General features: G+C 58.5%; 1 protein-coding gene across 1 annotated transcript; it reads right to left on the bottom strand.

Annotated features, from left to right (window-relative positions):
- Positions 1–2,075: 2,075 nt before the first annotated feature.
- LOC144490740 (myotubularin-related protein 10-A-like) lies at positions 2,076–11,895 on the bottom strand (the record flags this gene model as incomplete). The annotated part of the gene is made up of 5 exons (XM_078208450.1): positions 2,076–2,915; positions 4,876–5,139; positions 5,893–6,063; positions 10,417–10,589; positions 11,825–11,895. Coding segments are annotated over 5 exons (1,180 nt in total), but the record flags the coding sequence as incomplete, so codon positions are not given.
- Between the last annotated feature and the right edge of the window lie 683 nt (positions 11,896–12,578).

The following is a 12,578-nucleotide window of genomic DNA, read 5'->3' as shown; positions in this document are numbered from 1 at the left end:
GGGGTACAGGGGCGGGGGTCAGGGTGGGGTACAGGGGCGGGGGTCAGGGTGGGGTACAGGGGCGGGGGTCAGGGTGGGGTACAGGGGCGGGGGTCAGGGTGGGGTACAGGGGCGGGGGTCAGGGTGGGGTACAGGGGCGGGGGTCAGGGTGGGGTACAGGGGCGGGGGTCAGGGTGGGGTACAGGGGCGGGGGTCAGGGTGGGGTACAGGGGCGGGGGTCAGGGTGGGGTACAGGGGCGGGGGTCAGGGTGGGGTACAGGGGCGGGGGTCAGGGTGGGGTACAGGGGCGGGGGTCAGGGTGGGGTACAGGGGCGGGGGTCAGGGTGGGGTACAGGGGCGGGGGTCAGGGTGGGGTACAGGGGCGGGGGTCAGGGTGGGGTACAGGGGCGGGGGTCAGGGTGGGGTACAGGGGCGGGGGTCAGGGTGGGGTACAGGGGCGGGGGTCAGGGTGGGGTACAGGGGCGGGGGTCAGGGTGGGGTACAGGGGCGGGGGTCAGGGTGGGGTACAGGGGCGGGGGTCAGGGTGGGGTACAGGGGCGGGGGTCAGGGTGGGGTACAGGGGCGGGGGTCAGGGTGGGGTACAGGGGCGGGGGTCAGGGTGGGGTACAGGGGCGGGGGTCAGGGTGGGGTACAGGGGCGGGGGTCAGGGTGGGGTACAGGGGCGGGGGTCAGGGTGGGGTACAGGGGCGGGGTCAGGGTGGGGTACAGGGGCGGGGTCAGGGTGGGGTACAGGGGCGGGGTCAGGGTGGGGTACAGGGGCGGGGTCAGGGTGGGGTACAGGGGCGGGGTCAGGGTGGGGTACAGGGGCGGGGTCAGGGTGGGGTACAGGGGCGGGGTCAGGGTGGGGTACAGGGGCGGGGTCAGGGTGGGGTACAGGGGCGGGGTCAGGGTGGGGTACAGGGGCGGGGTCAGGGTGGGGTACAGGGGCGGGGTCAGGGTGGGGTACAGGGGCGGGGGTCAGGGTGGGGTACAGGGGCGGGGTACAGGGGCGGGGTACAGGGGCGGGGTACAGGGGCGGGGTACAGGGGCGGGGTACAGGGGCGGGGTACAGGGGCGGGGTACAGGGGCGGGGTACAGGGGCGGGGTACAGGGGCGGGGTCAGGGGCGGGGTACAGGGGCGGGGTCAGGGTGGGGTACAGGGGCGGGGTCAGGGTGGGGTACAGGGGCGGGGTCAGGGTGGGGTACAGGGGCGGGGTCAGGGTGGGGTACAGGGGCGGGGTCAGGGTGGGGTACAGGGGCGGGGTCAGGGTGGGGTACAGGGGCGGGGTCAGGGTGGGGTACAGGGGCGGGGTCAGGGTGGGGTACAGGGGCGGGGTCAGGGTGGGGTACAGGGGCGGGGTCAGGGTGGGGTACAGGGGCGGGGTCAGGGTGGGGTACAGGGGCGGGGTCAGGGTGGGGTACAGGGGCGGGGTCAGGGTGGGGTACAGGGGCGGGGTCAGGGTGGGGTACAGGGGCGGGGTCAGGGTGGGGTACAGGGGCGGGGTCAGGGTGGGGTACAGGGGCGGGGTCAGGGTGGGGTACAGGGGCGGGGTCAGGGTGGGGTACAGGGGCAGGGTCAGGGTGGGGTACAGGGGCGGGGTCGGTGGGGTACAGGGATGGGGCTCGGGGTGGGGTACAGGGGTGGCGTACAGGGGTGGGGTACAGGGGTGGGGGTCAGGGTGGGGTACAGGGGCGGGGGGGGGGTCGCAGCAGCCTGTGGGAGGGGTCCCCACCCTCAGCCTCGGAATGGACTGCAGTCGGACTCTAAACATAAACAGGGAAGGAAGGAGCGGGTGGAGAGGAACAGTCTGTCCCATTGGAAAAGGCTGACAGTGATCCCCCGATCCCTGACCCTCACCCTCCTTCCCGACCTTCGCCCCTTGACCCCAGCAGTGTACCTCCAATTCCACAAGCTCTGGCATGGAAGTTCCCCTCAAACATCCCATAAACAACTAGTTTCCAAGCGATGGGCTGGGGGGAGGGACAAATCTCACTTTGGTGATTAAGGCTGTAAAGTTGGTAGAGCCCCCGCCCCCCCCAGGGCTGAAACACCCTCCCCTCCTCCCGGGGCTGGACCCCCTTCCCCCGCAGCTGGAACCCCCACTCCCCACCCAACTGGACCGCTCCAGACAGTGAGGGGGTCCGGGATCAGGTCCCAGGCGTCTGGGGTCAGGTCCCAGGCGTCTGGGGTCAGGTCCCAGGCGTCTGGGGTCAGGTCCCAGGGGTCTGGGGTCAGGTCCCAGGGGTCAGTGAGGGGGTCTGGGGTCAGGTCCCAGGGGTCAGTGAGGGGGTCCGGGGTCAGGTCCCAGGGGTCAGTGAGGGGTCCAGGGTCAGGTTCCAGGGGTCAGAGGGGGAGTTCGGGGTCAGTGAGGGCGTTTGGGGTCAGGGATCAATGAGGGGGTCCAGGGTCAGTACCCGGGGTCGCAGGTCGAGGGTTATAGTGTGGCACTGCTCAGCATGGTGGTGAAGGAAGTCTCCATGGTGCCGCTCCCACTCGGGCACACTGGGCTGGCACAGACTGGTCTGGGGGGTTGGGCAATGTGGTTACCCTGGTGGTCCAGGCCGCTGGTGGCTGCGTTCTGCCGGTCAGCTTCCTGCCTCAGCCTCTGCTCCAGCCAGTGGACCTGGGAGGTCAGTGCGGTCAGCAGGTCGTACGCGGCCTCGAACCCCACCTCCAGCGGCCAGCGCAGGTAGCAGCCTCTCCACAGCCGGATGCCAGGAGCCGGGATGGGAGGGAGGGGGAGGCTGGCGGGGTCCAGGGACGGGGATAACGGGATCCTCTGTGGCTGCTCCAGCTCCAGCAGACTCTCCAGGGACTGGCTCAACCGACTGAGTTTCTTTGACACGGACACGTTCTTCCAGGGCAGGAGCTGGGGCTGAACCAGGAGAACTCCCCTGGTCAAATGATACACCGTCCGTGGCAATGGAAATTCCACCTGCAAAACAGATCAACAATAAACTCAGGGATCACTGGACAGTGATCAGGAGCAGGAATCCTGGCTGATTTCCCCTCTCTCTCTAACCCAGGGATCACTGGACAGGGATCAGGAGCAGGAATTCTGGCTGATTTCCCCTCTCTCTCTCTAACCCAGGGATCACTGGACAGTGATCAGGAGCAGGAACCCTGCCTGATTTCCCCTCTCTCTCTAACCCAGGGATCACCGGACAGTGATCAGGAGCAGGAATTCTGGCTGATTTCCCCTCTCTCTCTCTAACCCAGGGATCACTGGACAGTGATCAGGAGCAGGAACCCTGCCTGATTTCCCCTCTCTCTCTAACCCAGGGATCACTGGACAGTGATCAGGAGCAGGAACCCTGGCTGATTTCCCCTCTCTCTCTCTAACCCAGGGATCACTGGACAGTGATCAGGAGCAGGAACCCTGGCTGATTTCCCCTCTCTCTCTAACCCAGGGATCACTGGACAGTGATCAGGAGCAGGAACCCTGGCTGATTTCCCCTCTCTCTCTCTAACCCAGGGATCACTGGACAGTGATCAGGAACAGGAACCCTGGCTGATTTCCCCTCTCTCTCTAACCCAGGGGTCACTGGACAGTGATCAGGAGCAGGAACCCTGGCTGATTTCCCCTCTCTCTCTAACCCAGGGGTCACTGGACAGTGATCAGGAGCAGGAACCCTGGCTGATTTCCCCTCTCTCTCTGTAACCCAGGGGTCACTGGACAGTGATCAGGAGCAGGAACCCTGGCTGATTTCCCCTCTCTCTCTGTAACCCAGGGATCACTGGACAGTGATCAGGAGCAGGAACCCTGGCTGATTTCCCCTCTCTCTCTCTGTAACCCAGGGATCACTGGACAGTGATCAGGAGCAGGAACCCTGGCTGATTTCCCCTCTCTCTCTGTAACCCAGGGATCACTGGACAGTGATCAGGAGCAGGAACCCTGGCTGATTTCCCCTCTCTCTCTCTGTAACCCAGGGATCACTGGACAGTGATCAGGAGCAGGAACCCTGGCTGATTTCCCCTCTCTCTAACCCAGGGATCACTGGACAGGGATCAGGAGCAGGAACCCTGGCTGATTTCCCCTCTCTCTAACCCAGGGATCACTGGACAGGGATCAGGAGCAGGAACCCTGGCTGATTTCCCCTCTCTCTCTAACCCAGGGATCACTGGACAGTGATCAGGAGCAGGAACCCTGGCTGATTTCCCCTCTCTCTCTCTGTAACCCAGGGATCACTGGACAGTGATCAGGAGCAGGAACCCTGGCTGATTTCCCCTCTCTCTCTAACCCAGGGGTCACTGGACAGTGATCAGGAGCGGGAACCCTGGCTGATTTCCCCTCTCTCTCTAACCCAGGGGTCACTGGACAGTGATCAGGAGCTGATTTCCCCTCTCTCTCTAACCCAGGGGTCACTGGACAGTGATCAGGAGCAGGAACCCTGGCTGATTTCCTCTCTCTCTCTAACCCAGGGGTCACTGGACAGTGATCAGGAGCGGGAACCCTAGCTGATTTCCCCTCTCTCTCTAACCCAGGGGTCACTGGACAGTGATCAGGAGCTGATTTCCCCTCTCTCTCTCTCTCTCTAACCCAGGGATCACTGGACAGTGATCAGGAGCAGGAACCCTGGCTGATTTCCCCTCTCTCTCTAACCCGGGGATCACTGGACAGTGATCAGGAGCAGGAACCCTGGCTGATTTCCCCTCTCACTCTAACCCGGGGATCACTGGACAGTGATCAGGAGCAGGAACCCTGGCTGATTTCCCCTGTCTCTCTAACCCAGGGATCACTGGACAGTGATCAGGAGCAGGAACCCTGGCTGATTTCCCCTCTCTCTCTAACCCGGGGATCACTGGACAGTGATCAGGAGCAGGAACCCTGGCTGATTTCCCCTCTCTCTCTAACCCGGGGATCACTGGACACTGATTCTCTCTCAGATACTCACCTTGTCAGTGTTGCTGTGTGCAGACGTCCCATTCTGGGCCGGGAGTTGGGCGTCACTGCTGTACAGGGCGCTTCGGAATAACGCCCGGTGCTCCAGTGGGAATTGGAGTGACCAGTCCCAGACTGAGGGCAGTGGGCAGCTCCTCTCCTCTCGAGTGAAGAAGCCACCCTTCAGAACCACCTGCTCACCCCGTGGGGCACTGCGAGGGCGCGGCCAGCCATTGGTGAAGGGAGTCACACGTGCCCTGAGATCAGTGGCGAGAGACTGGGGGGGTGGCGGAGAGAGAGAGAGAGAGAGAGTGAGATATGGAGAGGAATGTACACAAACCACAGGGTGAAGTGAGGTGGAGAGAGGGAGCAGGGCAGAGGAGTGAGGGTTTATTTTAAGTTTAAAGTTTATTTTAAGTTTGAAGTTGATTTATTATTAGTCACAAGTAGGCTTACATTAACACTGCAATGAAGTTACTGTGAAAATCCCCTACTCTGGTGCCTGTTCGGGTACACTGAGGGACAATTTAGCACGGTCACTGCACCCTAACCAGCACGTCTTTCAGACTGTGGGAGGAAACCGGAGCATAGAATCATAGAATCCTTCAGTGCAGAAGGAGGCCATTCAGCCCATTGAGTCTGCACCGACCACAATCCCACCCAGTCCCTATCCCCATAGCCCCAGGTATTTACCCGAGCGAGTCCCCCTGACACTAAGGGGCAATTTAGCACGGCCAATCCACCTAACCCGCATCTGTTGCGGAGTGTGGGAGGAAACCGGAGCACCCGGAGGAAACCCACGCAGACACGGTGAGAACGCGCAGACTCCGCACAGACAGTGACCCGAGCTCAGAATCGAGGTCCCTGGCTGGGGCAGGGTTAGGTGGGGGTTGGGGAGGGTTAGTGGTCGCGCGCACACACACACACACACACACACGAACACACACACACGCACCAGGGCGTGGTTGGAGGGCGGGTAGAAAGCAGCGGGAGGGGGCACGCGTCACAGTAGACTGGATGGTAGCTATACCTGTTGTGCATAGGCCCGTTCGCGCGGGCAGTTGAAGAGGAAATTCTGGAAGAGTGGGATGTGGGTGCTGTCACGTATCGCCAGCAGGTAGGTGTCTGTGAATTCGAACAGCACCGGGTAATGCTCCAATAATTCCCAAACACAGTCGAGGAACAGCAGGAATACAGCAGACTGGAAAACAGGACAATTCAACAGTTACACAGTTTCAAACCGGACACACAGCCTCCAGATATCAAACACTCCCAGGACAGGTACAGCACGGGGTTAGATACAGAGTAAAGCTCCCTCTACACTGTCCCCATCAAACACTCCCAGGACAGGTACAGCACGGGGTTAGATACAGAGTAAAGCTCCCTCAACACTGTCCCCATCAAACACTCCCAGGACAGGTACAGCACGGGGTTAGATACAGAGTAAAGCTCCCTCTACACTGTCCCCATCAAACACTCCCAGGACTGGTACAGCACGGGGTGAGATACAGAGTAAAGCTCCCTCTACACTGTCCCCATCAAACACTCCCAGGACTGGTACAGCACGGGGTTAGATACAGAGTAAAGCTCCCTCTACACTGTCCCCATCAAACACTCCCAGGACTGGTACAGCACGGGGTTAGATACAGAGTAAAGCTCCCTCTACACTGTCCCCATCAAACACTCCCAGGACTGGTACAGCACGGGGTTAGATACAGAGTAAAGCTCCCTCTACACTGTCCCCATCAAACACTCCCAGGGCAGGTGCAGCACGGGGTTAGATACAGAGTAAAGCTCCCTCTACACTGTCCCCATCAAACACTCCCAGGACAGGTACAGCACGGGGTTAGATACAGTGTAAAGCTCCCTCTACACTGTCCCCCATCAAACACTCCCAGGACAGGTACAGCACGGGGTTAGATACAGAGTAAAGCTCCCTCTACACTGTCCCCATCAAACACTCCCAGGGCAGGTACAGCACGGGGTTAGATACAGAGTAAAGCTCCCTCTACACTGTCCCCATCAAACACTCCCAGGGCAGGTGCAGCACGGGGTTAGATACAGAGTAAAGCTCCCTCTACACTGTCCCCATCAAACACTCCCAGGACAGGTACAGCACGGGGTTAGATACAGTGTAAAGCTCCCTCTACACTGTCCCCCATCAAACACTCCCAGGACAGGTACAGCACGGGGTTAGATACAGAGTAAAGCTCCCTCTACACTGTCCCCATCAAACACTCCCAGGGCAGGTACAGCACGGGGTTAGATACAGAGTAAAGCTCCCTCTACACTGTCCCCATCAAACACTCCCAGGACAGGTACAGCACGGGGTTAGATACAGAGTAAAGCTCCCTCTACACTGTCCCCATCAAACACTCCCAGGACAGGTACAGCACGGGGTTAGATACAGAGTAAAGCTCCCTCTACACTGTCCCCATCAAACACTCCCAGGACAGGTACAGCACGGGGTTAGATACAGTGTAAAGCTCCCTCTACACTGTCCCCCATCAAACACTCCCAGGACAGGTACAGCACGGGGTTAGATACAGAGTAAAGCTCCCTCTACACTGTCCCCCATCAAACACTCCCAGGACAGGTACAGCACGGGGTTAGATACAGAGTAAAGCTCCCTCTACACTGTCCCCATCAAACAAAGAACAATACAGCACAGGAACAGGCCCTTCGGCCCTCCAAGCCCGTGCCGCTCCCTGGTCCAAACGAGACCATTCTTTTGTATCTCTCCATTCCCACTCCGTTCATGTGGCTATCTAGATAAGTCTTAAACGTTCCCACTGTGTCCGCCTCCACCACCTTGCCTGGCAGCGCATTCCAGGCCCCCACGACCCTCTGTGTAAAATATGTCCTTCTGAAACCCGTGTCAAACCTCCCCCCCCCTCACCTTGAACCTATGACCCCTCGTGAACGTCACCACCGACCTGGGATAAAGCTTCCCACCGTTCACCCTATCTATGCCTTTCATAATTTTATACGCCTCTATAAGGTCACCCCTCATCCTCCGTCTTTCCAGTGAGAACAACCCCAGTTTACCCAATCTCTCCTCATAACTAAGCCCTTCCATACCAGGCAACATCCTGGTAAACCTCCTCTGCACTCTCTCTAAAGCCTCCACGTCCTTCTGGTCGTGCGGCGACCAGAACTGGATGCAGTTTTCCAAATGCGGCCGAATCAACGTTCTATACAGCTGCAACATCAGACCCCAACTTTTATACTCTATGCCCCGTCCTATAACACTCCCAGGACAGGTAGACCACAGGGTTAGATACAGAGTAAAGCTCCCTCTACACTGTCCCCATCAAACACTCCCAGGACAGGTACAGCACGGGGTTACATACAGAGTAAAGCTCCCTCTACACTGTCCCCCATCAAACACTCCCAGGACAGGTACAGCACGGGGTTAGATACAGGGTAAAGCTCCCTCTACACTGTCCCCCATCAAACACTCCCAGGACAGGTACAGCACGAGGTTAGATACAGAGTAAAGCTCCCTCTCCATTTCAGCAAGGCGTTTGATAAGGTGCCCCAAGCAAGGCTCATTGAGAAAGTGAAGGGGCATGGGATACAAGGGGACGTTGCTTTGTGGATTCAGAACTGGCTTGCCCACAGAAGGCAAAGAGTGGTTGTAGATGGGTCTTTTTCAGCATGGAGGTCGGTCACCAGTGGAGTGCCCCAGAGATCTGTTCTGGGACCCTTGCTCTTTGTGATTTTTATAAATGACCTGGATGAGGAAGTGGAGGGATGGGTTGGTAAGTTTGCTGATGACACAAAGGTTGGAGGTGTTGTGGATAGTGTGGAGGGATGTCAGAAGTTGCAGCGAGACATTGATAGGATGCAAGACTGGGCGGAGAAGTGGCAGATGGAGTTCAACCCAGATAAGTGTGAGGTGTTTCATTTTGGCAGGTCGAATAGGATGGCGGAATATAATATTAAGGGTAAGACGCTTGGCAGTGTGGAAGATCAGAAGGATCTTGGGGTCCGGGTTCATAGGACGCTCAAAGCAGCGTCGCAGGTAGAGGCTGTGGTTAAGAAGGCATATGGAATACTGGCCTTCATCAATAGAGGAATTGGGTTTAGAAATCGGGCGATAATGCTGCAGCTGTATAGGACCCTGGTCAGACCCCACCTGGAGTACTGTGCCCAGTTCTGGTCGCCTCATTACAGAAAGGATGTGGAAGCCATAGAAAGGGTGCAGAGGAGATTTACAAGGATGTTGCCTGGATTAGGTGGCATGCCTTAGGAGGATAGGTTGACAGAGCTAGGTCTTTTCTCCTTGGAGAGGCGAAGGATGAGAGGTGACCTGATAGAGGTGTATAAGATGTTGAGAGGTATTGATAGAGTGGATTCTCAGAGGCTTTTACCCAGGGCTGAAATGGTTGCCACAAGAGGTCACAGGTTTAGGGTACTGGGGAGTAGGTACAGAGGAGATGTTAGGGGTAAGTTTTTCACTCAGAGGGTGGTGGGTGCGTGGAATGGGCTGCCAGTAGTGGTGGTGGAGGCGGATTCGATAGGGTCTTTTAAGAGACTTTTGGATAAGTTCATGGAAGTTAGTAAGATAGAAGGTTATGTTTGGGCCTGTTTGTGCTGTAGTTTTTCTATGCTCTAAGTTCTACACTGTCCCCCATCAAACGCTCCCAGGACAGGTACAGCACGGGGTTAGATACAGAGTAAAGCTCCCTCTACACTGTCCCCCATCAAACGCTCCCAGGACAGGTACAGCACGGGGTGAGATACAGAGTAAAGCTCCCTCTACACTGTCCCCCATCAAACAGTCCCAGGGCAGGTACAGCACGGGGTTAGATACAGAGTAAAGCTCCCTCTACAGTGTCCCCCATCAAACACTCCCAGGACAGGTACAGCATGGGGTTAGATACAGAGTAAAGCTCCCTCTACACTGTCCCCATCAAACACTCCCAGGGCAGGTACAGCACGGGGTTAGGTACAGAGTAAAGCTCCCTCTACGCTGTCCCCCATCAAACACTCCCAGGACAGGTACAGCATGGGGTTAGATACAGAGTAAAGCTCCCTCTACACTGTCCCCCATCAAACACTCCCAGGACAGGTACAGCACGGGGTTAGATACAGAGTAAAGCTCCCTCTACACTGTCCCCATCAAACACTCCCAGGACAGGTACAGCACGGGGTTAGATACAGAGTAAAGCTCCCTCTACACTGTCCCCATCAAACACTCCCAGGACAGGTACAGCACGGGGTTAGATACACAGTAAAGCTCCCTCTACACTGTCCCCATCAAACACTCCCAGGACAGGTACAGCACGGGGTTAGATACAGAGTAAAGCTCCCTCTACACTGTCCCCATCAAACACTCCCAGGACAGGTACAGCACGGGGTTAGATACAGAGTAAAGCTCCCTCTACACTGTCCCCATCAAACACTCCCAGGACAGGTACAGCACGGGGTTAGATACAGAGTAAAGCTCTCGAGTGTTGGTGATGTGGTTTATTGGGTGGTTCAGGAATTCCCCATTGTTCACCCAAGGGAAAGTGGATTTACAGTCAGGGCACCGTCAGACCCTCACCTCATCCTTGTCGGTTGTCCGCAGCCGGTTGAAGCGGTCACTGAAGCGATGTCCAGCCTCCACCCATTCTTTCTGGATCAGACTCTGAAAGCCCGGCATGGTTCTGCAGTAAGGATCCAATGTCACCTGGACCAGTGAGGAGACAAGGCAGGCAAGGTCACGGTCGTCCGTCTCTGTGTAAACAATACAGAGCCAACCGTTAGAGACATAGACTGGAGAACTGCTCCCAACACCCACCCTTCAGGAGAGGAGGGAGACCCTGTACCCCAGTGAGAGTCAGCACCTTCAGGAGAGGAGGGGGGACCCTGTACCCCAGTGAGAGTCAGCACCTTCAGGAGAGGAGGGAGACCCTGTACCCCAGTGAGAGTCAGCACCTTCAGGAGAGGAGGGAGACCCTGTACCCCAGTGAGAGTCAGCACCTTCAGGAGAGGAGGGGGGACCCTGTACCCCAGTGAGAGTCAGCACCTTCAGGAGAGGAGGGGGACCCTGTACCCCAGTGAGAGTCAGCACCTTCAGGAGAGGGGGGGGGGAGAGACCCTGTACCCCAGTGAGAGTCAGCACCTTCAGGAGAGGGGGGGGGAGAGACCCTGTACCCCAGTGAGAGTCAGCACCTTCAGGAGAGGGGGGGGGAGAGACCCTGCACCCCAGTGAGAGTCAGCACCTTCAGGAGAGGAGGGGGACCCTGTACCCCAGTGAGAGTCAGCACCTTCAGGAGAGGGGGGGGGGGGAGAGACCCTGTACCCCAGTGAGAGTCAGCACCTTCCGGAGAGGAGGGGGACCCTGGACCCCAGTGAGAGTCAGCACCTTCAGGAGAGGAGGGGGACCCTGGACCCCAGTGAGAGTCAGCACCTTCAGGAGAGGAGGGAGACCCTGTACCCCAGTGAGAGTCAGCACCTTCAGGAGAGGAGGGGGGATCCTGTAACCCAGTGAGAGTCAGCACCTTCAGGAGAGGAGGGGGCCCTGTACCCCAGTGAGAGTCAGCACCTTCAGGAGAGGAGGGGGGATCCTGTAACCCAGTGAGAGTCAGCACCTTCAGGAGAGGAGGGGGCCCTGTACCCCAGTGAGAGTCAGCACCTTCAGGAGAGGAGGGGGACCCTGGACCCCAGTGAGAGTCAGCACCTTCAGGAGAGGAGGGAGACCCTGTACCCCAGTGAGAGTCAGCACCTTCAGGAGAGGAGGGGGGATCCTGTAACCCAGTGAGAGTCAGCACCTTCAGGAGAGGAGGGGGGACCCTGTACCCCAGTGAGAGTCAGCACCTTCAGGAGAGGAGGGGACCCTGTACCCCAGTGAGAGTCAGCACCTTCAGGAGAGGAGGGGGGGGCCCTGTACTGTGGGGAGGTGGGGTTTGTCTTGGGGAGTTGAAGTTGTCAGATGGATGAAGGTTTGTGGATGTTATGATGGGCCTTACCCTGCAGGGTGACTGTCAGACACTGGGCACTGAGCAGTGAAGAGACCTCGCTCGCTTTCTTCAGACACAACCTGGTGTGGGAGGGGGGGGGGGAGAGACAGGACGTGTCAGCATCAAAAATCAGCAACACTTTTACCGAGCGGTCCCCCTCCGCAATCCGCACCCCCCCACACACACACACAGACCACCCCCCCACACACACACACACAGACCCCCACCCCACACACACACACACACACCCCCCCCCACACACACACACAGACCCCCCCTCCACACACACACACAGACCAACCCCCCCCACACACACACACAGACCCCCCCTCCACACACACACACAGACCACCCCCCCCCACACACACACACACACAGACCCCCCCCCCCCACACACACACACACACACACACACACAGACCCCCCCCACACACACACAGACCCCCCCACACACACACACACACACAAACACACAGACCCCCCCCACACACACACACACAAAGACCCCCCCCACACACACACACACAGACCCCCCCTCCACACACACACAGACCCCCCCTCCACACACACACACACACACACACACAGACCCCCCCCACACACACACACACAGACCCCCATCCACACACACACAGACACCCCACACACACACACACATAGACCCACCCCACACACACACACACACACACACACACACAGACCCCCCACACACACACAGACCCCCCCCACACACACACAGACCACCCCCACACACACACACACA

The sequence above is a fragment of the Mustelus asterias genome, unplaced genomic scaffold (genome assembly GCF_964213995.1).
Source record: "Mustelus asterias unplaced genomic scaffold, sMusAst1.hap1.1 HAP1_SCAFFOLD_3715, whole genome shotgun sequence".
Lineage (NCBI taxonomy): Eukaryota > Metazoa > Chordata > Chondrichthyes > Carcharhiniformes > Triakidae > Mustelus > Mustelus asterias.
The sequence above is the reverse complement of the archived record's forward strand: the minus strand, read 5'-3'. Positions and strand labels throughout refer to the sequence as shown.